The 25,961-nt window shown below is 40.2% G+C and overlaps 3 protein-coding genes across 6 annotated transcripts; 2 read left to right on the forward strand and 1 right to left on the reverse strand.

Moving 5' to 3' along the window:
• Positions 1 to 83: 83 nt before the first annotated feature.
• Positions 84 to 6,053, reverse strand: LOC109635005 (transmembrane protein 150A). Its single transcript, XM_020095889.2, has 7 exons — positions 5,718 to 6,053; positions 4,298 to 4,345; positions 4,146 to 4,208; positions 3,995 to 4,062; positions 3,773 to 3,903; positions 2,784 to 2,961; positions 84 to 1,703 (listed from the first exon to the last, which is right to left on the reverse strand). Exons 1-7 carry the CDS (start codon positions 5,780 to 5,782, stop codon positions 1,510 to 1,512), a joined length of 747 nt encoding a protein of 248 aa, XP_019951448.1. The 5' UTR covers positions 5,783 to 6,053; the 3' UTR covers positions 84 to 1,509.
• Positions 6,054 to 7,402: 1,349 nt separating this feature from the next.
• LOC109631430 (NFU1 iron-sulfur cluster scaffold homolog, mitochondrial) lies at positions 7,403 to 11,314 on the forward strand. Its single transcript, XM_020090196.2, has 8 exons — positions 7,403 to 7,548; positions 8,050 to 8,153; positions 8,838 to 8,973; positions 9,352 to 9,418; positions 9,522 to 9,633; positions 9,735 to 9,798; positions 10,059 to 10,233; positions 10,646 to 11,314. The coding sequence occupies exons 1-8, from the start codon at positions 7,484 to 7,486 to the stop codon at positions 10,712 to 10,714; spliced, it is 792 nt and encodes a 263-aa protein (XP_019945755.1). The 5' UTR covers positions 7,403 to 7,483; the 3' UTR covers positions 10,715 to 11,314.
• Positions 11,315 to 12,653: 1,339 nt separating this feature from the next.
• On the forward strand, positions 12,654 to 25,406 carry ccar1 (cell division cycle and apoptosis regulator 1). 4 transcript variants are annotated; one of them, XM_069539236.1, is made up of 27 exons: positions 12,654 to 12,731; positions 12,813 to 12,945; positions 13,719 to 13,877; positions 14,055 to 14,233; positions 14,338 to 14,490; positions 15,042 to 15,074; positions 15,268 to 15,464; positions 15,585 to 15,711; positions 16,117 to 16,242; positions 16,698 to 16,887; positions 17,044 to 17,188; positions 17,325 to 17,480; positions 17,611 to 17,836; positions 17,924 to 18,037; positions 18,371 to 18,537; positions 19,379 to 19,589; positions 20,738 to 20,821; positions 21,006 to 21,194; positions 21,457 to 21,648; positions 21,813 to 22,049; positions 22,135 to 22,261; positions 22,504 to 22,592; positions 22,671 to 22,811; positions 22,907 to 23,027; positions 23,134 to 23,316; positions 24,047 to 24,252; positions 24,350 to 25,406. In XM_069539236.1, the coding sequence occupies exons 3-27, from the start codon at positions 13,769 to 13,771 to the stop codon at positions 24,428 to 24,430; spliced, it is 3,783 nt and encodes a 1,260-aa protein (XP_069395337.1). In that variant the 5' UTR covers positions 12,654 to 12,731; positions 12,813 to 12,945; positions 13,719 to 13,768; the 3' UTR covers positions 24,431 to 25,406. The 4 variants fall into 4 exon arrangements, with proteins under 4 accessions (XP_069395337.1, XP_069395338.1, XP_069395336.1 ...); XM_069539237.1 differs by lacking the exon at positions 12,813 to 12,945 and having other exon boundaries at positions 12,677 to 12,731; XM_069539235.1 differs by having other exon boundaries at positions 12,696 to 12,945.
• Positions 25,407 to 25,961: the final 555 nt, after the last annotated feature.

Here is a 25,961-nt window from a genome sequence, read left to right on the forward strand (position 1 = left end):
TTAAAGTATTTGAGGTAGCATCATCTGCTCATTTGTGATATGACAATGTATTGTAAAACAAAATATACATTAGGCACAGTTAATAGTGTTGCAGTGGAAACAGGCACAATTTTTATTTTATTTACAAATCCAGCAGCATTCTCCCTGAAGCTCCGATTTATGTGGTAAGTAAAACAATGATGAGACCACAAATACAGAAATACAAAATCTTAATTTGAAATTCATGTTGTTTGCTATTCACGTTGGACCACATAGTTGCAGAAAGCAAAAGATTTCTGAGACATTTAAGGCTACTTTATATAAAAGTGACTTAAAGGTCCAGTGTGTAAGGTTTAGGTGAAAGGGATCTATTGGCAGAAATTTAATGTAGAATAATCCTCATGATGTTTTCACTAGTTTATTTAATCTAAATGGTATGAATTTTAGTTTTCTTTACCCCAGAAAAGGTCCTTTATATTTAAATACTTAACATTTAAATCGAGGGGACTCTCTCTACAGAGGTCGCCATGTTTTTTACATTAGTCCAGACTGGACAAACTAAACACCTTTTGAGTTTTAAAGACAACTGAAGCTACCACAGGTTCTTTATCATGTTTGGAAGGAGAGGGTGAGGCGAGGGGTGTTCAGCTGCAACATGCAATTTCAACACTAAATATCACTAAATACTACACACTGTACCTTTAAATCATTTGTTTTGTTCTCACAAGAGCTGAAATACATCAACAGATCACACCTAAAACTTTTTAATGCAAACAGAACAAACAACACCCACTATTCTGAGAATAGCTAATGCTGCCTGGCCTTAATACTTATTCAACTTAGCCCATTGAGTTTTCTCCCTCCCTGTTTTTAGTGTGGATAAACTGTCAAAACAAATTTGTTCTGACTTGTCACTCTTTCCTCATTCATGCAAACAGGATAATTTGCTCTTACGGGAACTTTAAATCGTAATATTGTCCACTTCCTCCTCCCACCTGTTATCTCACAGTCAAATCTATGAACAGGATTTGTCGGTTTTCACAAGTGTCATAATTACATTGAAGTCCCTGAGCTAAACAGAAGTCCTTGGATCCATACATGAGCCTTCATGTTAATGTCTACAATAATAATTTCTTCTAAGTTCATTGCTGATCAAAATCCAACAAAAAAAATCTGTAAACAAAGTGTATCAGAGTATGATACCCCAGTTTAGTTGATCTTTGGCAGAGCATCAACATCACTTGTAAAAAAATAAAATAAATACATCTGATGTCTTTTGTTCACAAATTGCCTAGTTCCAATACATAATTAAATAAAATAATTAATTTACCTCTAGACCAGATACACCCAGCGAACAGTTTCCAAAGGGGGGAATAAAATTGCTCATTATCTATAAATGGCTAAAATCCGTGTCTGCAGGTTGATGAAAAATATCATTTCTGGTCCCCCCCATGGTGAAGTCACTGTCCTTACAAATGCCTTAAGTCCATCCTCTGCCCATGTGATTCAGCTGGACCCTGGCAGCCTCAATCAAGGCATCACCATCATGAGAGGCTTTTCTTCGTCTCGTTTGTTCAGCAGGTTTGAAAGCATGAAGGACGAGAAGAAGTAAAACTCCACGATGTAGCTGAGCTCAAACAGCTCCAAGTTGACACTGATCATCCACTCGAATATGGCCGCTAGGTGGACGTAAAAGTAAACATTCTGGGGAAACAGAACCAAATCTGAAGGTGTGCAAGTTAAGGACGTTTGGAGCAGTTAGTGACAGTGTGGTAAATTGCTTCTGAAGAGACTGAAGATTACATTAAAGCTAGTGAGGACAGTTATCAAAGCACGAATACAGGTTTATGAGTCAGAGGCAGTGAAAGGCCTCCCTGTGTGAAGAAGCCTTTTAGATGCTGGGTAAATATCTTCAGGAATCTAATGTAAATCTGTTTACTTACATTGTTAGCTTTTTTATCCTACGACCTGAATGAATATTCACAACCCAATGAAGTGAGTTTGCGCTCATTCGTGAGGAAATGTGAAAATGATTTTACTACATGAGGACTCATGAGCTGCAGCTCTTGTCAACCTGTAATACAGGACTTTACCTGCTTGCACAAGAGGCAGTGCATTTATAGGAACTGTGTTTCTGTCTTGCATCACTTCAAACTTCAGGCCTAAAGGTTAGGTTTGCAGAAGAGGAGGTAGAACGGGTCGTCTATTCCAGGTATGGTAGCGCCTTTGGGCCAGATTCTGAGAGAAACAGGGTTGTACAGATACCTCTGGTGGCTGCACCAGCAGTACGTGATTGTCATTGCACATAGATGCACTGAATGAATGTATGTGTGAATGCCAAAACTGCATTATGCAAAATGCCATTAAGACTATAAAAACTATATAAATACAGAGCCGTTATCAAAAAATCAAAAACCAAAAGAAAAAAAATGCAGTTATCATTGACTTTTGGATGTGTGCAAGTGTTTCTGAGTTTGTTATTAAACTGTACACTCCCCACTGTAGCTTCCATACGTCAGAGTGAAATGTAAAGCCATATACAGGAAACAATGGATAAAGATTGATGTGGCCATAAATGCCATTTATACACACAGTATCTGCTTCAGTCAGGTGGACTTTAGTGGCCAGTCCCACTTTGTAAACAAAGCAGCCGGCCGGATCCAAGTCAAGCACAAACGGCCTGTGGTGCTGAATAAAGCAGCTGGAGAGTGGAACACAGATGTCACTGCTGAAGCAAACTGTCCACACCCCCTGTATGAGACCCCACCAATAAAGTTTACTGTCCATGGATTATAAAAGGATACAGCAGAGGGTGACGATGGCTTGAATCACAGTGGAGGTGATGCGGAATAGGTAGAGGGCCCTCTCGTACCCAGTCAGCACACACTTCCCGGTCAGCATAGTGAGCAGGATGGTGTATAAGCAGACGCATATGAAGCTGGTGGCAGCTCCGAAGTAGTGAAGCAGTGACAGGTAACCAGGCTGTGGAGGAACGGTCAGCAGGTCCCAGAGTCAATGCATGAACACAAGGTAGAAACCAGGACACAGACACTCTGGAGTTATAACTATGTCACCTGAGAAAATGCCTTTTGTTTTTAATGGGACAACCTCAGGCATTCAGGTGGTGAACAGCCTCAGTGACATTAGGGTAAAAAACATGTAAAATACATTTGAATAGTTTCTTATCGTTCGCTTTATAAAACCAATTCCTGTTGTTTGCCTTTAATTTGGAAAGGTGCTATAAAAATAAATGAAAGTTTATCATGTATGTTCTAGAGATGAACAGAACAATTTAAATATATATATTTAGTCTGGCTTCTATGTAGTATTTTATATGTATAGGGCTTTATTATTTAAATGTATTTCTCAACATTATTGTTCATCTTTTTGTGAATATAAATATTTCATCATAACCTCTTTTATTGATTGCTTTGGTTTGCATTCGTCTCTAAATATAAATGTTGTTTAACAAATTTTTTATTCATTTTTAACATCCTATGATCACCTGTAAAACACTTTATAATACATTTGTTTGAAATGTTCTTTTTAAATAAAGTTTGACTGATTAATTCTCTGCAAATTAAACATTTTCAAGTGCTATTGTTGATATGGGGTCTTGAACACACTTGATATTATCACTTTAATAGAAATCGCACAGTTTACTTAGCTTCTCTAACTTTATGTTAAAACACTGTGGAAGAGGATCTGTGCCAACCTGTGCTGTATAACAAACATTGAGACATGTTGATTCCCATGCATCAAGAACACATCGTGCAGGAAGTGCGGCACTTACGTTGCAGTTTCCAGCAGCGAAGGCCCCGATGGACGACACCACACCAAAGACAAGCGCAAACTTGCTCAACATAGAATGACATGCGTGTTTCTCCATAACATGTGCATGGTGGAATATGCAGAAGACCAGAACTGTAGGAGGAAGACACAGCTGTCAGGGCTACAACACATGTGACTCATATCATGTATGTGAAGGTGTTGGGCCTTCAGCAGGTTAACTCACACAGGAAGGATGCAGCGTTGATCACGGCTGTAAAAAGGGAATTTTCTGGTGTGCTGGTTCCACTTGAGCTGGAACCATTTGTTAAGATTAGTTATGTCTCACTATTTCAAGAAATATAACATTTAGTCTTTATAGTCTTAGTATTTTTTACCTTATGGTTGGAACACGGCAACATCCAGCGGAATGATTCCCTGTGCAGAAGTTCTCACCCCCCCTTAGGAAGAATTCAAAATGTTTTTTAAGAGAATCTGTCACATCCAGATGTTGATGGTGACGTTTTAAAATCAACATCACACAACTTACCAGTCACTGAGGGAGCACACGTGTTTATTGGAGAAGGCCAGGCCATATCTGGATAATTAAAAGAGAACCAAAATTAGTGACACAAGTTGGGTTCTGCAGCATTGTTGATTTGATGGGAATGTATTGTATTGTGCAAACTGTATTGTTTGTGTTACTGATACGTAACAGTGCATCATTATTATCATCACCTTCCACTTTTCACTTTTTTTTAACTCATTATCATCAGCTCATTACAGTTATTTGTCCTTTACCTTTAACATTTTGACCAACAACTGATCACTTCCATCAAGGAGCTTATGTTTCCACCCGTCTGTTTGTTTGTTTGTGAGTAAGCTTACACAAAAACAACCAAACGGTTCCCACCAAACTTGGTGGAAAGATGTAGTATGGGTCAGAAAGTGTTGAGTTTTTGTGTAGATCAGGATCAGGGGAGGCATTCTTTCGTTTTACCCTTTTTTTTCACTTTCTTTGACAGTGCATGACAGTGTGTTTTTATTGACCTTTTGAAACATTTCCCAATGAGTGATTCATTCAAAATAATCAGCATAATTAATGAATTTAAGGGGAAGGTTGGGCCTTGGTGGAGGTATGCGCTAGACTGGGGGCCATAGTTCCCTCCTGCAATTTAGCCAAAAACAATCAAATTCAAAATATGATATGAATTAAATATATATATGTATAACTTAATAAAAGATGTTCAGTGAAAAACTAAATGGAAGTGGATGGTAAAGCAAAATGATCTCACTGATGAGAAAGAGCTTGATTATCCACATGAATACCTCAATGTGCCAGTATGTTTGTATGTCTTGGTTTTGAGACACAGTCTATTGTTTTTTGTTATTCCTGAAGTGTCCAGTGTTCACACCCAGCAGCACAAAGAACTTGACAGATCACTTTTTTCAATGATTCGCTTTTCACGAAATGTTCAGCAACAGGGTAGTTTTCAAGAGCTTTTAAATTCAAAATAAAAGACTGTGCTGACCACCTTTAAATAACATGACCCAAAACTCAACTTTTTGCTTTCTCTGTTTAAAGAAGAAGAAGAAGAGATACTTTATTAATCCCTCAAGGGGAAATTCTTTTTACACTCATTCTTTACATGCATTTTAACCCCTAAAAACACAACCACACACACACAAAGGGCTCATAGACATACAATGTTAGCCTATGTAAAGAATTGTCTAAAATAATAAAAAGGACAAATAAACATTATAATAATAAAAATGATAATAATGTTTTTTTTTTTCACTGATAGCAAATAAATGGTCAAATATTAGAATAGAAGAACATGAAAAGCAAAATACAGATTGATAATAACAATGAGGTCATTCACATAAACCAATCAGTAGTCCATAGTGAAACATTAACTTATTCATGTTCATAGGTCAAATATAAAAATGTGAGTCTCTGGTTCACTTACATGCTCCATGTTCCAATGAAGGACACCAGCGAGAGGGCAATGGGGAGGATGATCCAGACCACCATGTCTTGTTGATAAGGATGACAAAGTTAAAATTCAAATTGAAACAGGGATTTCTTGAGTCCTGGTTCCGTTCACTCTCTCAAAAATCAGACATCTGAGTAAAGTGCTCGTGGAGTCCACCCTATAGCTGCATACCAGCACGAAAAATCATGCCCCAACCAGTGATGTTAGTGTTCTTCAGGTTCTTCCAGTAAAGAATGTCCTTGACGTTAGTTTTGACTCCACCACCTTTCAGAGTGCAGCGCCTTTGTGGGAGTCACTCATGCCACTCCTCTTATTCAACATCTTCTGCTGCTGGAAAAAGTGTTGAGAAATATGGGGTTGGACTGCTTAAAACCAAGCAACAGTGTTTGCTTTGAACCAAAGACACTCAACTTGATCAGGTCGCTCTGAAAAACCTGTTTATAGGCTATAAATACTTATTTTAATTCATAATAGTGGGTGTAATCAACAAACACAGCAAATTGTGATGTTATTATTATAGGTAGAGATAAGACTGTGTTGATATGGAATTGCTACAAAGTACAGTACAATACTATGTATGGAGTTTAGCTGTACACTGTTTTTACAGACCTGAAATATTCATGCTCTGTAAAATCAGGTGTGTCCATCTCATTAGGATTTGTTATTCAAACAAAGTGCTGATTCACTCAACAGCTAAATAACAAGGCACTGACGTCAGATTTTCTTTCAGGTAATAAACTGAAGGTTTCTGAGGAAATGAAAGTAACCATATGAGTACTTCATGAAGGAAATATCTGTCTCAAACAAGGGCCGTAGTAAAACATGACCAAAGAAGATGTGTGATCAGGATGATGTCGATTCTGACCCGTCATTAGTATTAAACATACATCGGTTTGCAGGATGGTATTTATGAAGCATTGTAACTGTTATACTGAACTCTGTGTATACCATGCAGCTCCTGTATGAATTAAAGGACAATGGACTAAAACTGCAGATGCTAATAAATAAAACATTTTTTCACTGACATAAAATCCAGCAAAAGTGGCAAGAGTCTGAAGATGTGAAAGGAAGACATTTAGACACACTTGTGGTGCAGCTCTATAAAACAATGTATAACAAGCTTGAGGTGGCATATAATGATCACAGTGATGCATTCAGACTTATGTTCAAGCTTCCAAGTTACAAGCCACAACAATTTCCCAATTGTTCCTACTGTGCTAAGGAATTTTGTGTATGAATGTGTCATGTGGATTTGTAACCTGTGATGATTGCATTTCTCTATTATTGTTCTGTATTTTTTCATTTGTGAAATTAATTTACCTGCAGATGTTATGTTTTCGTCTGTGTTTGTTTATTTGTCTGTTTGGGGACTTCGGGGACTGTTGAGGAGGTTTTGTACTATGAACCTATGAGTCTGAAATAAAGCTGAAACACCACCTACAGGATGAAGGTGTAGTGTAAATATACAGCATGAGATCAGGCAACACATCACATTAAAAGGGCAAATAGAAGCTGTGACATCGTCAAACCAACAAACAAACATGAAGCATTTTACTTCCCAGCACATGACGCTTAAAACTGTCTTCACCTCTGTAAAAGATGTTTTGAAAAAAGTAATATGACGTCTCTACAACACTGCAATGTGCACTAATATTAATAATAAAGCTGCGTTTGCTCCGTGGACAGGATGACAGGATCCCTGTCGACCACACGAGGGCCTCATTTTCAAAACAAACAAAATGGCGGCGCACATGAGATGGGGTCTTCTCCAGCTGTTACGAGCGAGAAATACGTCTCACATTAGGTTTGAGCCTCTGAATAGATGCGATGTATTAATGTGTACTGCTAATTAAACACGTTTTAGTTCAGTTGTGTCGCATCATAAACAGTCGACTGGTTGTTATGACGCGGCGGTTAGCTAGCTGGTTAACTAACAAGCAAAGTGCGACGCTAGGCAACAGCCCGTCATGTATTTCTGTGGACATATCGAATAAAGCTGGTTTAAGTTATTTTAGTTGAGCTACTCTCGTGTTTTATTATCTTTATTTCATTGTATGTGTTCCTCGCGCTCCCTGGTAGCAGTGTGTTAGCAGCTAACGTTAGCCAGCTGTAATCTTCTCTGTCAGTAAACGATCAAGCTTCTGTGTAGTTTGTAGTTTTTGGACAAATCCCTGAGTTTTGCAGCTGAACGCGTGTTTTCACTCATCGCCTCGACCTCTCTGTTTAACACTGCCCGTGAAACATGGAGGAGTTAATGTCCTGTGATGGTCCACACGCTGTGTACGTCACTGCTCTTTATCGTCAGGTATCCACAGCAGATCACGAGCTCGCATCACTCCCAGTGCACGACCCGGAGCTCCAGAGGACTTCAGTCTCATCGCAGGACAGCAGGAGCCACGCTCTTCCCAAGTAAGACCCCAGTGTCTGGACACTTCAGTCAAAGCCCAGGGCCCCTGGATCCACAGGTTTTATTCAATTTAATTAGGTCTAATATAAGAGAAGATGAAACCTTATTGATCCACACACAGGGGGAAACTGGGAACACACCAACAACCTGTTTTTAAAAGTCACATGCATTGAGATTCAGGCATCTGCTGGAATTCAAAACAGCACAAATCATCTACAGAGCAAGAAATAATTAACATCCTGGCAACATACAAATATGTTTATGGACAGAGAGGGGGGTAGAACTTGAGAAGGGAAATTAAACTTTAAACATCACTAATTTTGTGGAATGCACTTGATTCACACAAAAAATATTTTTGCGAGGTACGGTAATGAGGAAGGGGAATGTACTTCATTTGCTTTTGTTGTTTGACCAGCTACAGCCAAAAGCACACACATTGTTGAGTTTACTACCATAGAAAATGGGGACATTTACAATGGAGAGAGTGGAATTGCTGAACTTTATGTTTAAAATAACAAAAACACTTACTGAACAGTCAGAATTCTAAATAAATAATGATAAATTGATGAAAAAGGTCATTTTCAATTACTTGAATGAACAGCTTACCATCCAACTAAAAACTACTGGTAGGTTGCTTGGTTTGTGGGGAAAACTACTAAGAAATCTTTTTTTGTGATATTTTCCAGTAAGACACTTGTCCATCCAGACTCAAGACACTCCAAACCCCAGAAGCTTGAAGTTTCTCCCTGGTAAACCAGTCCTAGGAAGTGGAACACTTGACTTTCCTTCTCCAAGCTCTGCGGAATCTTCATCTTTAGCCAGGTTGTGTTTCCAGTTTGCTGTCGTACTTTGTCAGGTTGACATTGTAATGTTTTTAATTTGACAAAATAGATTTTAATAGAAATGTCTGTCTCACTTAGGAAAATTTTTGTGTCTGTATCTGTGCGCCTGTCTGTTACAAACGTATTGTGTGAATCATATATGTGTAGCTGTTGTGTACTCTTTGACTCATACATTCTTTCTTGTCATGATCTAAGTGACAACATTGTTGGAGCAGTGCAGTCATCAGTGATCTTAAGACCAGCACAATTGGATTTTGTCATAGTTGAATGAACTCAAATTAATTCAGACTTCTCACTGTCATTGTGTGTTGCAGTTTTAATTTTATTGAGCATTAACATGATAAAATGTTTGTTTCAGGGTCTTGTTTGAGATTGAAGGAGTGAAAAGTGTGTTCTTTGGCCCTGACTTCATCACAGTCACTAAAGTAAGCATGAACTGTATTTTTAACAGCTTCTCCGTGTGATTTTATTGCTATGAAATCGTGGTAGAGAGACAACATTTCCATGAGATCTGTGGTGTCCTTTCAGGCAGATGAAGATGTGGAATGGACAGACATCAAGCGTCATGCTTCGGACGCCATTACTAAGTTCTTTGAGAGTGGTGACCTGATAACAACAGGGGAGGTTCACCATGAAAGCAGTGAGTTATGAAATGTGGCCATTTTGCTTACGCTGGCATTCACTGTATATTGTGTGAACAATATTGTACAAAAAATAAACAGTACATTTTCTTTATTGCAGGTATTTCAGAAGATGATGATGAAATTGTCTGTATGATAAAGGAGCTTCTGGACACCAGGATTAGGTACAAAGAAGTTGAAAGCCATTATGGTGTTTTTTTGGAGTCTGTAGCTGTTTTCAGACATGCTGTGAGCTCCTTTAGTGATTGGGGCCGATGCTGGTGTTGATGTGCTGTAGACAAGAACAAGAGCAGAATTTAATGAACTTAATAACATCGCTCTACTCAGCAGTCTGAAGTGATGGTTAAAGACAGCTGTACTGAGATATCAGACAAAACTCTCTATCCTTTCTGTTGTTTTGTGTTGTATAACATGATTCAACAAGGCCGACAGTGCAGGAGGACGGAGGCGATGTCATCTACAAGGGTTTTGAGGACGGCACGGTCAAGCTGAAGCTGGTCGGCTCCTGCACAGGGTGTCCCAGCTCCTCAGTCACACTGCGGAATGGGATTCAGAACATGCTGCAGTTTTACATCCCAGAAGTAGACACAGTAGAACAGGTGATAATGGAGATCTTTTGTACCGCATGATAAATCTACTGTGTGCTTTTTTAGCTGAGCAGAGATTTATGCAGGTTTTTGTTCTGAAAATAAGTATCAATGTTGCTTTCATTCTGGGATTTATCTGAGAAGTTTCCTTATTGATATAAATCATCATATACAGGAAATTGTTCCATAACAATCCCCATCAAGACTAAATAATAACACCAGACTGTAATTTTTAATTCTGTGGGTCCAGTTTTTAAACTTTAGTAACCACTTCCAAATTAAATCATGAGGATAGATAATTTACTTACTTGCTACTATACCGAGTTTAGATTTTGTCCTGATTTGACACAAAGTTGAACACTGTATGTCTTTGCAGAGTTTTACGTCAAATTTATTATTTTGTCCAATTTCTTTGTTTGCCCAGGTGGAGGACGAAGTGGATGAAATCAATGCGAAGGTTTTCTTAGAGCTGGAACGCAAATTACAAGAATGAATAATGTTTTCGACCAATGCACTCATTAACTTTGTTTTTCGCTGTGTTAGAACACAAAACATTAATTACTTCTACCGATATATATATATATATATAACATATTACTAGAATGAAGAGAGAAGAAATTCCAGCTATTTTATGTGCATATACTGCTTAAGATTTGAAGTTGTATTGTCTGTGTACATACTGAATGTCCCTGTTACTAAAGAAAAAAGATATAATGTTAACCTATATATTGAAGATTCAATACTTTTTCTGACGAAACAGAAATATGTGATGCCGAAAAAAGTGCGGTTGTATTTATTTCTTATAAATAATGTATATTTTGCAAAACTGTAATATTTTCATAGGTTGGCGAGCTCTTGACGATGTGTAATGGTCAAGCACAATGAAGTTTGGATAAGGTGTCTGCTATTGAAACTGAACAAATGTTGTTTCTTGTTAATGCATCATCCACAAATGAAATAAAATGCCACGGTTAATAATCACAGAGAAGTAAGTTTCTCATCCTAAAATACCTGTATGCTATTTATGTGCTTTACGCTGCTCACATAGGATTTACTGTATCACATTAAACAAAGTTCACAGTTTGAAAACTCATCTTTGTTGCTGATCTCCTTTTTAAATTATACTGTTATTTTAATGCATGTATGACTTGTGTCGTTGTGTTCTGTGTGGGAAGAAAAACGAGGAATTATTACTCATTTAGTTGTTACAGGAAGAATCAGAATCATCTTTATTTATACCTATGTTTATGTATGGAAGATATATGACTGGCTGCTAGCAGTTCTCAGTGTATTTATATACAGTTGTTAAAGCAATATTCAGGAGGATTAAACTTAGGCATCCACTAAAACCTAATCAGTCAGTCAGACTTTATTTATATTGCACTTTTCATACAAATAAAATGTTGATCATTATAACTTTATATACTATCTGTAACATTTGAGTGCCAAACTTATTGCAAGTTTTTTATTTTGCTTAGTGCACCTAATAAACTGAGAAGTGAGTATCTGCAAGTATAAAAATAATTATACACATAGTGTGTATATATAGCTTAAACTCTGTATGAATACAGACTTTGAGTGATGAAATAAATATTGTAATATAATAAAGCCACAGGTGAGAATAATTATTATGCTTATTAAACAGATAAAGTCACTTGACACTGCTGCCTCCTGCTGTTCATATATAGTACACCAACAAGTCCTGCAACAATACCGATCCATAGTAAAAATAATCATAACACATAATATTTTAACTGATAGGAGAACAATTCAACTATACAAACTGTATCATAAACCATCAGATGTTTAGTAAATGCTTATCAAGTGCTGCTGGCCTCGTTGACAATGCAATAATATGTTTTTTCTACCAATGTCACAGTGTTATCCATAGTATTATATGGTACAGCAATCAGTATAAATATTTTAGTTCTCCTGTACATATCTGAAATAATATGTATCCTCTTGATAAATGAGATAAAATGAGATACGATAAAATGAAATAATCCTTCATTAGTGCCACAGTGGACTGTCATGTTACAGCAGCAAAGAGGACAGTCAAAAATAGATATCAGTAAAGTGATAAGTAAACATGCAATAATTTTAATTGCAAGGAGGTATAACATATATCTATCTATCTATATATAAAGATATGTATATACAATAAATAGAGACGATATAGAAATACTATTTACAGCGTAAACAGGACATATACGGTGAAACTGATTGCAAAGACAGAAAAGAATATGGCACAGTTAAAAGATCCACTCCATCTTCACTATAGTTTCTGGACATCAAACTATTGATGAGAAGTCAGTGTTAAATAAAAAGCAGAGAGAGTTTATATATGAATCTATTATATAAAGTGAAATGGTGAAATGTGACCCGGGATCCAGTGGTTTTTCTTTTTATTTCACATATAAACTGTGTTTGTTGATCTCTCCCGGATCTTCTGCCGCTGCAGCCCGCGCGTGCGCAGACTGTGTGTACGTCGGCCGGTGTGGGGGACAGCGGTAAGCAGCGATGATAACGTCTGCGTTCGATATCCTGAACAGTTCACGTGTATTTGAAGCGCAGCCGTTGTTTCCATGCAGGAGAGTTGCAGCCGGCAGTGATCGTGTGTGTTGTTTCTGTGAAAACTCTCGGAGGCGCCGGTAAACAGCGTCCCAGGCCTCGCTCTCGATAACAAACCCAGCACGAGGCTAATCTGGCAACAAGGCTAACGAGGTGCGAATGCTAAGTGTTAGCTTAGCTGTGTGTACAGCACCTGTGCCACAGCAGCCATGTTGTGTTTTAATACTGTTGTAGTTTCTCAACAAGGTGCGTTTAACCGTGTGGACGAATCCTCAGTTACTTAACTTTTTTTTTAAAAAAATGTTTGTCAGCTGCTGTTAACAACAACAACAATATTAGCATTAGCCAGCGCTAGCCCTCTGTCAGCTGCAGGGGCTAACATTAGCCTCTGTGCTGTGTCAGCAGTTATCGGACTCTAATCCACGGAGCAGTGCAGATATGAAGGGTAACATGTCCTGAGCAGTAATGTCTACCGATGAGGAGTTTGTTCTTCCACCTGCTGTCTTGTTCCCACAAATGGAAAACAGTTACAGCTCCTCAAATCAGTCTGATGGCGTCCAGTTACTGAGAGATAACAGGAGGAGCTAGCTTAAAGATAAAGGCTACTGTGGCTTGTGCAACATGTTCATACAAATTTACGTTTTCTGCCAATCGTGTGTTTTGTTGTTGAAGTGGATTTGGTTTTGTTACTTTTTTCACTGTCTTTCTGCACAACTCAATGCATCCATACTGTGACAGGGTTTGTGCAATCAGAATATCCCATCCTGCATGGGATTCATGCAGGATGTTGCCCCAAATATATTTTGTGTAAAACTATGTTTTGCATTATGTTAAGTTAGGTGCACAAAACGATCTAAATGCTCTGACCCCTGATATCCCCTGGTCTTAGTTCTGCTTGACCTAATTAAGTTTTGTTTTGTGTTTAGTGACAAGCATCGGTCTGGTGAGCAGAGCCTGCCCTTAACTTGAATGAGTCATGGCCCAATTTGGGGGACAGAAGAATCCGCCCTGGGCGACTCAATTTGCTCCCCCAGCGGTGTCCCAGCCGGGTCACTCACAGTCTCTAGACCTCAACAGCCTGCACTGTAAGTATTGCAAACCACAGGATCAAAGCTATTTCATTTCATATTTCACCAAGCACTAATTACTCTAATGAAAATGTCTCTCTTGTCCCACTGCGTCTTACACATGTTATCACATCATCTCGCCTGTTGTTTTCCCACATTTCTCTGAATGTTGTGCCTCATTTTTCATCTCTGCAGCTCTGGGTGTGCAGCAGTCGTCTATTCTGGGAGCATCTCCCTCCGTTTACTCTCAGCAGTCCGCCTTGGCTGCCGCTTCTCTCAGCAACCAGTCTGCTGCAAACTATCAGCTGTCTCAGCAAACTGCTGCCTTGCAACAGCAAGCAGCAGCAGCTGCTGCAGCAGCAGCACTACAGCAGGTCAGTCACAGCATTATAGTCCAAAGCACAGTCAGCGATCTGAAATGGTCACGTCTCACTGTTTGATCAACAACAACCTCTCTCATGTACTTTTTAATGTCTAGTCGCAGATTAATTCAGCGCTCCAGCAGTATCAGCAACAGCAGCAGCAACAACAACAGCAGCAGCAGCAACAACAACAGCAACAACAACAACAGCAACAGCAGCAACCTCCCCAACAGCCCCCCCAACAGCAACTGTACAGTGTACCTCATCAGGTAAAACAGGCTCATTATGCTGGTCATACTTTGCTTTAGATGTTCTCATACACATGCAAATGTAATGTATCCCTAAATCAAAGAAATTAGCGTTGTGCTTAATATTTAAACTTCTATTGTGGCTTTGTATAAGTTTAATGCCTCAGCAAAATACAAGACTTAAGTGTTGTTGGGAAAAGAAGCATAGGTTATCTCGTACAGCACTAAATTTAAAATTCCCAAAAACTGCACTGAGATTAAATTCACTCCTGAAATCATTATTATTGATTTTTCTGCATCCTTTGGTGCTAAATGTATTTTGACAACTGAAAAGGTTTCCTCTGAGGCAGATCAAGTGAATGAAAGTGTAATTTGATACAACCTCTTATATGAAAGCGTTTTACATGTCGCATTACAAATATCTTGTTTCCTCCAGCAAAACCCTGTGGGGAACACAGAATAGGCTGTAGATAATTGGTTTGAGAAAAAATGATTTGGTGTTTTACTGTGAGCAAAGCTCTTGTATCGCATGAAGAAAATCTTGACCCATCTGTTTTTTTTTTTTTTCACAGCTTCCACAGCCTCAACAGGCACTGCTTTCTCAGGTAATGTGCAAAAACACATACATCTGCCACATATTCTATCTCGTTTGTCTCAAGTGTACTAATCCTGATTTGCAGTTGGGGTTAAATTAATTGCATGACACAAAGATCTCAATATTATCATTTCTCTCTAATTCATTACTACCTCACGAGGTAGCAGCTTTTTTTAATCTTTCTCTTTATTTCTCACCTTCAGCCCCCCGTCGCCCTGTCCACCAGTTTGAGTCTGTCCAACCCCCAGCAGACAGCCCAGATTACTGTGTCTTACCCAACACCACGTTCAAGCCACCAACAGCAGACACAACCACAGAAGCAGCGAGTCTTCACTGGTGTTGTCAACAAGCTACATGACACATTTGGTTTTGTGGACGAAGATGTCTTCTTCCAGCTAAGGTGAAATAATGTAGCATCTACCAGACAGCACTTCTTTAAACATGTACATTTGAAACTGATGTAATCTGACATGTTGAGATAGACAGAGATGTATTTATGATCAATATATGGATGTTTCAGTGCTGTGAAGGGGAAGACCCCCCAGGTGGGTGACAGGGTCCTAGTGGAAGCTGTGTACAACCCGAACATGCCGTTCAAGTGGAACGCCCAGCGAATCCAGACCTTACCTCAGCTAGCAAACCAGTCGGTGAGAACTCTCTTGGATTAATGTGCTCACGAATAACTGAACACAATAATAGAAATAGGGAACTTCTGCTCAAAAAAATTGCTGAGTGTTTTTTGTGTTATTGTGACTGCAGTCAGCGAAGTGACTACAAAAACCACATTCTTGTCTTCTTTTGTTGTTCCAGTATATATCTGTGTAAACACTGAAACAGTTGTTGACTCGTCTTTGACAGAGGCTGTGTGTTGAATGTCAACATATCTATTTGAATTTTGAGTATTCACAGATTCATTTTAAACCTTGGACAATTAATATGTCATAGTCTGAGAGTGTTTATTTTTCTTTTTGTCAAAGTTGAACTCTTGTACTCTTTTCTTCTTGTACCTCTTTGTCTTTTATTGACTGTTGTTTTCTAAATTTCCTTTCTAGCATCAGCATCAGCATCAGCATCAGCCTTTACCTCAAGCCTCCCCACAGCTCAGCAGCCTTTACAATGAGCCAGGGATGCAGCTGCGCTACTCAGACATGCACTCTACTGTGGACAACAGACAAAATGTAACTACCATCCCCTGAATCACTAGCTCTTCTCGTCTTTCTCCTTACTTAGTTTTTTTCTTGCTGCCTGTCTGTCTTTCTTAAAATACAGACATCTTATGCAGAGAGTATCTTTATACCATTACTTCATTATACATTTTTGAAGGTTTTTACATATATATATATAACTTTTCATTTTTGTTTTTTGTGGTAGATAACAGCCTCTTTGTCCTGACTATATTTATTTTGTTTTGAAAACAACTTACATACTTCAGAATCCTTTGACAGTTGCTTCATTCAAGCAGATGTTCAGACCTTCTCCCAGCCTTTCTTGCTTCCAAGCAGTCACTGAGCAAGATTTTGTAAAAATCACCATCTCATCTGTTGTGCATCTTATCTCTTGGCACGTTAACAGAAAAATGTTTCAGGTCTCAAGTTTCGTTTTTTTAAAATTTTCTTATGCTTCTTTTTTCTAGAGCCAGCCTCAAGTTCCTCAAATGATGAAAGCAGCCCCCACCATGCTTCAGTCTCTACCTCCCCCAACAACATTCAGTGTTCAGGCCCAGGCTCCCCCTCCCCTCCTGCAGGCCCAGCTGTCTGCTGCCTCTTTGGCCCCTCTCCTCCAAAACCCTCCTCAGCCTCTGCTACCACAGCTGCCACCCAAAGGTACAATATACGTAATTTAACTGGTATTGGCTGTAAAGGAGTTAGACAAATGACGATCAAACAGTTTTGGTGCAACATGGCCGACAGAATCAAAGCTGTGTTTGTGGCATAGACGTGATTTTAAACAAGCAGGTCCTTTGCCATTTTTGTCTCTAGATGTTTTCCCTGGGGGTCTTCTTCAACCCCCAGTTAGGATGATACAACAGCCACAGCCTGTACGACGAATTGAACCTCCCCCTCGTTTCCCCAGCCGCAATGATCGAGGCCCTGAGCTCATCCTCAGGACGAAAGAAGAACGCAGGTGGGATAATGATAGACAAGATTTTCAGATAATTGCCACTAAAAGTTGCCTTTAGCTGCTGCATTTGTTGCTTTCCTATAAATCTATTCTTGCTTGTGGTTATAATACATTTCATTGTTTTTACTTAATTCATTAGCCGAGACAGAGACCGAGAACGCAGGCGATCGAGAGAACGCTCGCCCACACGTAAACGCTCCAGAGACCGCTCCCCGAGACGTGACCGCTCACCAAGACGGCCTCGCAGGGTCGTGCCTCGCTATACTGTCCAGTTTTCCAAGTTCAGCTTGGATGGGTGAGTAGAGGTTTTTTTTTTTTTTTCTTGCTGTGAAGCTGTAAACTGATTATAGTTGTCACATGTCAGGACTCTGTTGTAATACACGGCAGCATGTTGATGTAGAAACTGTCCTCTCTGTGATCTCCAGCTCCAGCTGTGACATAATGGAGCTGAGGAGGCGTTATCAGAGCCTCTACATTCCCAGCGACTTCTTTGATGCTGTCTTCACCTGGGTGGACGCCTTCCCTGTGACCCGACCCTTCCAGTTTAGTAACGCCTGTAATTTCCACATCTTGCACAAAGAGGTGGATCCTCTAGTCAAGAACACAGCTGTGCTTGATCCTCCCGATGCCAACCACACCTATAGTGCTAAGGTATGACTGTGAGTGTTGTAACCATCAGATAAATCTGTCTCTAGTTTTCTTTGTGTCATCAGTTAATGAGGTGTCTTTATGGTCCAGGTGATGCTGCTGGCTAACCCCAGTATCGAGGAGCTCTACCACAAGTCCTGCGCTCTGGCAGAGGACACCCAGGAAGTGAGAGACACCTTCCAACACCCTGCCAGACTCATTAAGGTACGTCTCATCTGTTCCCTGCTTGTAACACACGCATGAGCTGACAATGATGTGATGATCCTATTCCATTGCTGAGTCCCCACAATGCGGAAGAGAACTAACTGATGTTGGCTGTCATGTGTAAATAACCCCGGTGTCTTTATATCTTGTGGTTGTGGCTCCTCAGAGGTGTGATTATTCTAACATGCTGCTGACCTCTTTGCTTCTGTCTCTTTCCGCTTTCTCTCTCGCTCTTCCCACCCTCTACACTCCTTTATCCACATTTCCCATTTCTAACTGACCTATGCTCTGTGATTCTCCTGTGTACCCACCCATCTGTCTTTCTTCCTTCAGTTTTTGGTGGGAATGAGAGGTAAAGACGAGGCCATGGCCATCGGTGGTCACTGGTCTCCCTCTCTGGACGGAGCTGACCCAGAGAAGGATCCTTCAGTCCTCATAAAGACAGCCATACGCTGTTGCAAGGCGCTCACAGGCATAGACCTTAGTCTGTGCACTCAGTGGTAAGAGCCTACGTCTCATCAGTATCTATTTCTCTCATTGTTTTTGTTTCTCTTTAAACTGCCTTGTTACTAAAAACCCAGATTAAGCATCTTTAATGAGCTTTTAATCTTGCTGCCCCTACACTAAATCTCATCCTGGACATGTTGGGTGATATGTTTTTGTTTCCAATGATTATTGTGTTGTTAATTTGCTACCCATTATTTACTATTATTATTTATTGTGTTGTTATTATAATGTTATTTGGCCTTTTTGTGTGTTGTCGTCTTGGCTCTCTCTTTCTGTCACACTCTCTGTACATACCTGCGCATATTTCATTGTGATGAAAAACCAAAAGCATGGACTTTGTGGCTGGAAGCAGTAGCCTGGACCAGAAGACGCTGTCATTACTTTCTATTTATTTGTTCTTTCTGTTCTCTCTGTTAAATATCTTACATATTTAACTGGCTTTCACTTTATCCTGTCTTCTCTTCGCACCCCCCTAATGTAGTGCTTTAAGTGTATCCGAGGTTAAGAGCAGAGCATACATCCATAATTGGCTGAAGTTATGATGGGGATGAATTTCGGGGGTGTGATTTTTTATTTTTTATTTTGTGTGATTGTCTGTCAACTTTCTCAAAATGACTGGCGTAACCTGTGACAACAGTTGGAGAGCTGCAGACTGGGTCCATTTGTCTAAGCTGTGTCTTTTATGGGAGATGGGTCACTGTAATGATGTGAACGATCATTCAGTGACCTCATGGGGGGAGTAGCTGTACAAGGCTCGTCTTAGCAAGGCCTGTCTTTTATACTGTGCCCTGACCAGAATGTTTCTTTCCAATGCACCCTCTTCCTTTGCGACAGGTATCGTTTTGCAGAGATTCGCTATCATCGGCCGGAGGAGACACACAAGGGGCGGACAGTCCCTGCTCATGTGGAGACAGTGGTTTTGTTTCTTCCGGATGTTTGGCATTGTCTTCCTACCCGCTCAGAGTGGGAGGTGCTGTCACGGCGACTCCGGGAGCAGCTGGCTGAGAAGCTGTCGGCCGAGCGAAAGGAGGCGGATGGAGAACAGGCACTGAACCGCTAATCCCTCTCTTCTCATTTCCGCTTCTCACAGGAAGGCACAGGAATTACAAAAAATAAGCCCCAGTTACACACCAGACACAACGTACACGTCACCATTCATGCACACAGACACCAACACAGGCAGAATATTGTTTCGCCAAACCTCACCTAGGCTTCTTCTGTTTACTCCTCCACCCTTCCCCTTCTCCTCAGCTCCAACTCCTCCATTCCTCCATCAACACTCCCTCGTTCCCTCACATCCAGCAGACACACACAGTGGAAGCAGTGAGACTAGGTTGTGTTGTGTAGGCCTTGATCGCAACTGATAAAACAGTTTCCAGCTCCTCACCTTATAATTGGTTTCTAATCTGGATGTAATCATTTTAATTCTGGCATTTTGTTGAGCAGAACTTTGAAGCAAACTTAATTAACCTGCTTTTGTTTTGGGTGTTTGCAAATTGGTTTAGCAATGATCTCAAATAGTTTCTGAGATTTCAACCTCTGGTGCTTTTCCAGCCCTTGAATCTGTTATTCGTTTCTTAAAACTGGAATCTGTAGAGTCAGTTGCGTGTAATGTGTATTTTCTTATGATTTTTCACTTGTTTGACTTCAGAAAAGAGAAGTCCTGTTTCTTGTCTGTTCTTGTTGTTGGATTCTACACTCTCATTTTGGCTATATGTAGAATTTGGTTTTTCCAGGGCAGTTGGTTGGACAGAGGGCTCCTATCTGACGTAGGTGTATAAATCCCATAAATGGCAATACCCAATACCCCAGTCATAGACCATGATAGGGCCACCCTATCCTCACTCCTTTTGGAGCCCAGCTTCAGTTTCACCTGATCTACCTACACTCCTTTTCGACACACCTCTCATTGATTTTTACCTTTTTTGTGTTCCACAGATTGATTGATTGGCAGCTGGGGGGCATTTCTGTTGGTTTTCATAAGAGCTAGAAACCTGTGTACGCTTCAGTAGCAGTGGACTTAAGCACAGTCGAAAGCTCACTAGGACGAGACAATGAAAGACAGATGTGACCTTGCTTCTTGCACGGATCAACTTTAAAGCTCACAGAGGCCACAAACGTGTTGCTGACAGTTTGCTTTCCACCTCTTTCTGTCTCTCTGCCTGTCTCTATCCTAATGATTTTCCCGTCAAGGAGGAAGAGGAGAAGGATGACGGCGAATCGAAGGACGTTTGTATTCCTACTCACTGGACTAAACTTGACCCGAAATCAATGAAGGTGAGGTTCAAAGAGAACATCTTCACACTGATAGTTTGATGTGACGCTGAACTATCTGTGTGGAGAGCAGACAAGGAATAATCCTTTAACATCTTTGTGTGAAGAGATGAGCTCACATCAGTTCAGAGCAGATAGTTGGGTTACCGTCATAGCACAAAGTTTTCTCTGATTTCTCTCCCTTTAGGTAAATGACCTGCGAAAAGAGCTGGATTGTCGCTCCCTAAGCTCTAAGGGGTTAAAGTCGCAGCTAATCGCTCGCCTCACAAAGCAGCTAAAGGTGGAGGAGCAGGTGGAGGAGTCCAAAGAGCCTGAGAAACCAGAGAGCAAAGTGGCAGAGGAAGAGGAGCCACCTCGCACAGAGGAAGACAGAGAAGTACAGAGAAATCAATTTGTTTTGATAATTCATTCTGTGGAAAAGAGTTGAGATTATGAAAGAATGTATTGGAATAGAAATGTTTGTTGTCGTGGCAGCGCTAAGGTGGATTTCTACTTAATATTTTACAAAACATCTATGAAAATTATTCAGGGACAAGAAATACATTTTGTAGTTTTGTTTTGTAAAACCTTTGAGAAACTAGATCTATTGTACATTCTATCTGAAGAGCTCCTCTAACTAATGTGTTCTTCTCTGTTAGGAGGAGGAAAGGAAGAGGCTGGAGGAGATTGAACGCCAGCGGAGAGAAAGGCGCTACATCCTCCCTGATGAACCCACCATCCTCGTACACCCCAACTGGGCAGCCAAGAACGGCAAATTTGACTGCAGTGTCATGTCCCTGAGTGTGCTACTGGACTACAGACTGGAAGACAACAAGGAGCACTCTTTTGAGGTGAGACTTGCTGTTATTTAACACATATTTGAAATATCTGTACATGTGCTTTATTATCGGTTTGATTGGCCAATAGCGTCAGTTTTGATTGTCATAAACCATTAACAATTTAACAATTTTGCTAATGCAAGTTGGTAATACATCTTCCTTTTTTTTCTCTCCAGGTCTCCCTTTTTGCTGAGCTGTTTAACGAGATGCTACAAAGAGACTTTGGGTACCGCATATATAAAGCCCTCGCTGCTATTCCTGCCAAAGACGAGAAGAAGGAAAAGGACAAGAAAGCCAAAAAAGAGGCAGAAAAGAAGGAGACGGAGAAAAAGGAAGTCAAGAAGGAAAAAGAAGAAGAGAACGAAGAACCAGCCACGAAAAAAATCAAAGAGGACGAGGAGGACAGGAGGAAGGTCAGCCATTCACACCTGTCTGCTGGTTTCAGTTTGTCATTTGCTCAACGAATGTGTGTTTTCATGCATTTGTCTTTTTAATCAGATCGATGAAAAGACTGTGAAAAAGGAGGAGTCTCGTGATGAAGAGGAGAACGAAGACGATGGCAGCACAGCCAATGCTGAAGAATACGACCCCATGGAGGCTGAAGATGCAGACGATGACGATGATGGTACTGCTCTCTCTTGTTTATGACTTTGATTTCCCACAATAAGATTTGGTCAATGATGAGAAATCATGCACCACGCTGAACCTGTGATGGATCACACAGTTTCTGAGACCTTCAGTTGGGAAAACATCGCTATCTGTTTTCTGTTCAATCTTTCTTTTGTCACACTGTTTAATAAAGTCGTGAGTCAACAGTTTAAATCCACTGACAGATAATTGACTGATGTGCTAAACCTTTTTTCTTAGACAAGGACGACGATGACTCAAATGACAGAGACAGGAAAGATCCTAAGGATGACCGCAAGTCATCAAAAGAGAGGTCCTCCAAAGACAAGGTGAGTTGGTTGGCTGTGAAGGCTTGTTTTTGAACTGCTGTGAAGGTGTTGACATGGTTGTTGCTGTTGTGACACCAGGAGAAGAAGCAGATGGTCACATACAACAAGGAGCTGCTGATGGCGTTCGTCTACTTTGACCAGAGCCACTGTGGCTATTTGCTGGAGAGAGACCTGGAGGAGATCCTGTACACACTGGGACTACACCTTTCTCGTGCTCAGGTGAAGACACACACACACACACACGTGCACATACACACATGCACATCTGCTTACAGCTCAGAAAAACTGACTTGTCGACTTGCATTTGTTTCCAGATAAAGAAGCTGTTGAACAAACCGGTGGTTAGAGAGTCTTGCTACTACCGTAAATTGACGGACAGGGGAAAGGATGAACCCATTCCCTCCTTTAATGAAGCTCAGATAGAAAACCTTATAGGTAACATCAGGTTTTTGTTTCTATTTTAACTCTATCATGACATTGTGTGGATCATATAAGTAGCAAAAGAGTATTATTCAAATTCTTCTCTCTCTCTTTCTGTCAGGTAACCGAGGAGTACTTCCTACTCTAAAAGCTCGTGCTCAGTCAGAGGCCAGCGAGTCCGGTAATCTGATCGTCTATAACGGAGCCATGGTCGACATCGGCAGCATAATGCAGAAACTGGAGAAGAGTGAGAAGTCCAGAGAGGAGATAGAACAGAAACTCATGGTGCAGGATGTCAAGATGGGTACGAGTCAAACTCTATTATACAGTAAAAACAATCATGGAATCTTGAATTGCAAGCTACACTCTGTGTCAGTAGTCCACCAGGACAGTGATCTGGCTCAATTTGAGCTTTGCTACAGAAACACCCAGTCTCTGCTCGTTCAGGTTTCTTCTCTCTGCGATTCCTGTTGAGACATGGACTGGAACATTCACACCAACCGCCACATACAGAAAACTAAAACGGGATCCTGCAGTATTGGTTTTTAATGTGAAGGAAATGTGTCCTGGCTTCACCCATTAACGCAATAATCTGACAATAAACACAATAGACAAAGATGGCTGACACAACAATATATGTGCAGGAGTTAATACAGTCTGTGTTGTGTGGTACAGTGATTATTTTTCTGGTGAATGCACCAAGTTCAGATGTTCTGCGTCCAAATCCTTTTGTTTTATTACAAGTTATTAAATCATATCAGGCAGGTTTTAATACATGAAGCATCAACATTGTCTGCGTGAATTCATTGTGATCGATGTTAGTAGTTCGCAGACACTTGACACTGTTCAATGCACATAAGTGAAAGTGATGGTATTGGACATGCATAATTTATCAAGCTTGTTCAACAAAGCAAAAAGACAGAGACTGAAAATCCAATATACTTTGTGTCTTTTCCTCTTGACGTCCACTGTGTCTACTTGTTCTCATGCCTCGGTGTAACTCGGCCTCTTACTTGTGTTGTGTTTCCTTCCAGATGAAGATGCGAAGGTTAAAGCACAGTTGGAACAAGCTAACAAAGCTTTATCCAGGGAACTGGAGGAGGTGAAAACCACTCTGAGCCAAACTGAGCAGAATCTGAAGGCCGAGGAGGAGCAGAAGACCACCTACCACAGCCAGATAAGCAAGACGTGCAACACCTTGATGTCCACCGTCAAAGGGCTGCTGGTAGTGATGAACAAGGTGCACCATTTTAAAAAGCACTAAACTGCTCCTAATCTGTTTCTTCTTCTAAGAGGTAAGATCACGTTCACCGATTTGCTTTTTCTTTCTCTCTCAGGATAAGAATGTCGAGGAGTCTTTGGAGGAAGTCTTCGGCAAACAAATTCAGATGTCTCAAACCAACGGCGCTGATGAATGACGCACAAGTTTGAAATGAATGAAGCAAACCTGTAACACTGATTATCTTAAGAATTGTAAATAATAACTAAACATGCATAAGATGTTAATTTGGTCCTATTGTTTCCCAAATACATGTATAAATTAATTGATTAGTTCCCACGTGTTAATTTGACCACCGTTTCTGTGTACTGAAGTTTCTGTTTGTGATGAGTTGCTTTTCTTAACTTGAATGATTTTAACAATGTCAAAGCTTTGAAAGGCTTATTTTCATAGTTAAAGTTAAGTTTGGTCGCTTTCTTTTGCTTTCGCTTTGTTATGGCCAATAAAATGCCACATTGTAGATTTAAATGCCAGTATGTGTGAGTTCTACTTCTCAGAGATTTTTTTTCTAATGAGCAATAAGGATGCTATTTATGTGCGAGAGAATTCATTAAAAGATATATTTAAAATAAACTAATTTTGAAAGGAAAGGGGCGGGAAGGGACTCTGACGAAAGAGAGAATTTACTTTTGTAATTCCTCCTCATCTGCTGTTTAACCACAACTGTGTTGACCAAACACATTCAGTTTGCAGTTGTTCTTCTTGGCTGATTTAACTGGTTTCTGCTGTTTCTTGATTGTTTAAACACAGCTATGCATGGTTCCTGTCTCTCTTGGGCATTTTTGCTGTCAGCACCTCCTGACTGTATCCATCCACTGCTGCGCTGCCACTCACAGTGCTTCATGTTTTACTGTGACTAGCATCCGTCTCGTTTTCTAACAAAGGAAAACTACACGCGAGCCAAAAAATATATAAGCTCAATGAATGTGCGTTCTGCTGCGGAGACGTGAACATTTTGAAATCCATCTCTGAAATGTTTGTGTTGGTTTGGATTGTTGTAGAGATGAGCCACACTAATATTCAGATGTGCTCCAGAGCAGGCGGTTTTATTTTTCTATTGAAGATGTACACAATGGATGTCTTGTGGAAGAGTAAAGTGGTTCATTTTAACACTATACTGTGTCTGCGTTTATTCCACCGCCTGTGTACGATTTAATGTTAATAATTAACTGAGTGATTGCTCAGACCTGGTAGATTATTCTCCCTTTCTAGACATTATGAACTTTCACAGCAAAAACGTGTCTCTTAACGTTAATGACTTTGCTCTATTTGAATCTTCCATTAAGTCCTGTCAGTGTGACATGAGCCAGCTCAATGCCCTGATCCACCTAACAACCATTCAATTTACTGTTTACACCTATTTTCTCCTGTTATATTTAAATGTCTCCTGATAAAACTGCATTGTACGTTGAAACTCCCTGATGTGAATTTCTGAGGAGACAATTCATATCCAGCTGTGGTATGCTGCACTGCTCACCAGCAGGTGGCAGCAGACTCATTAGCCATAGGACACTGGTCATTGACTAAAATAAACTGTTCCCCTTTTACCTTTTCTTCTTCCAGTGAGATTTACCAGGAGACAGTATTTGTTTCTCTCACAGTAGACACTTTGACTTGTCATAGTGGGGAAAGCTCAAGTGCTACTGATGTAAACTATGTCCTCGTTCCCT

The sequence above is a fragment of the Paralichthys olivaceus genome, chromosome 14, assembly GCF_024713975.1.
Source record: "Paralichthys olivaceus isolate ysfri-2021 chromosome 14, ASM2471397v2, whole genome shotgun sequence".
Classification (NCBI taxonomy): domain Eukaryota; kingdom Metazoa; phylum Chordata; class Actinopteri; order Pleuronectiformes; family Paralichthyidae; genus Paralichthys; species Paralichthys olivaceus.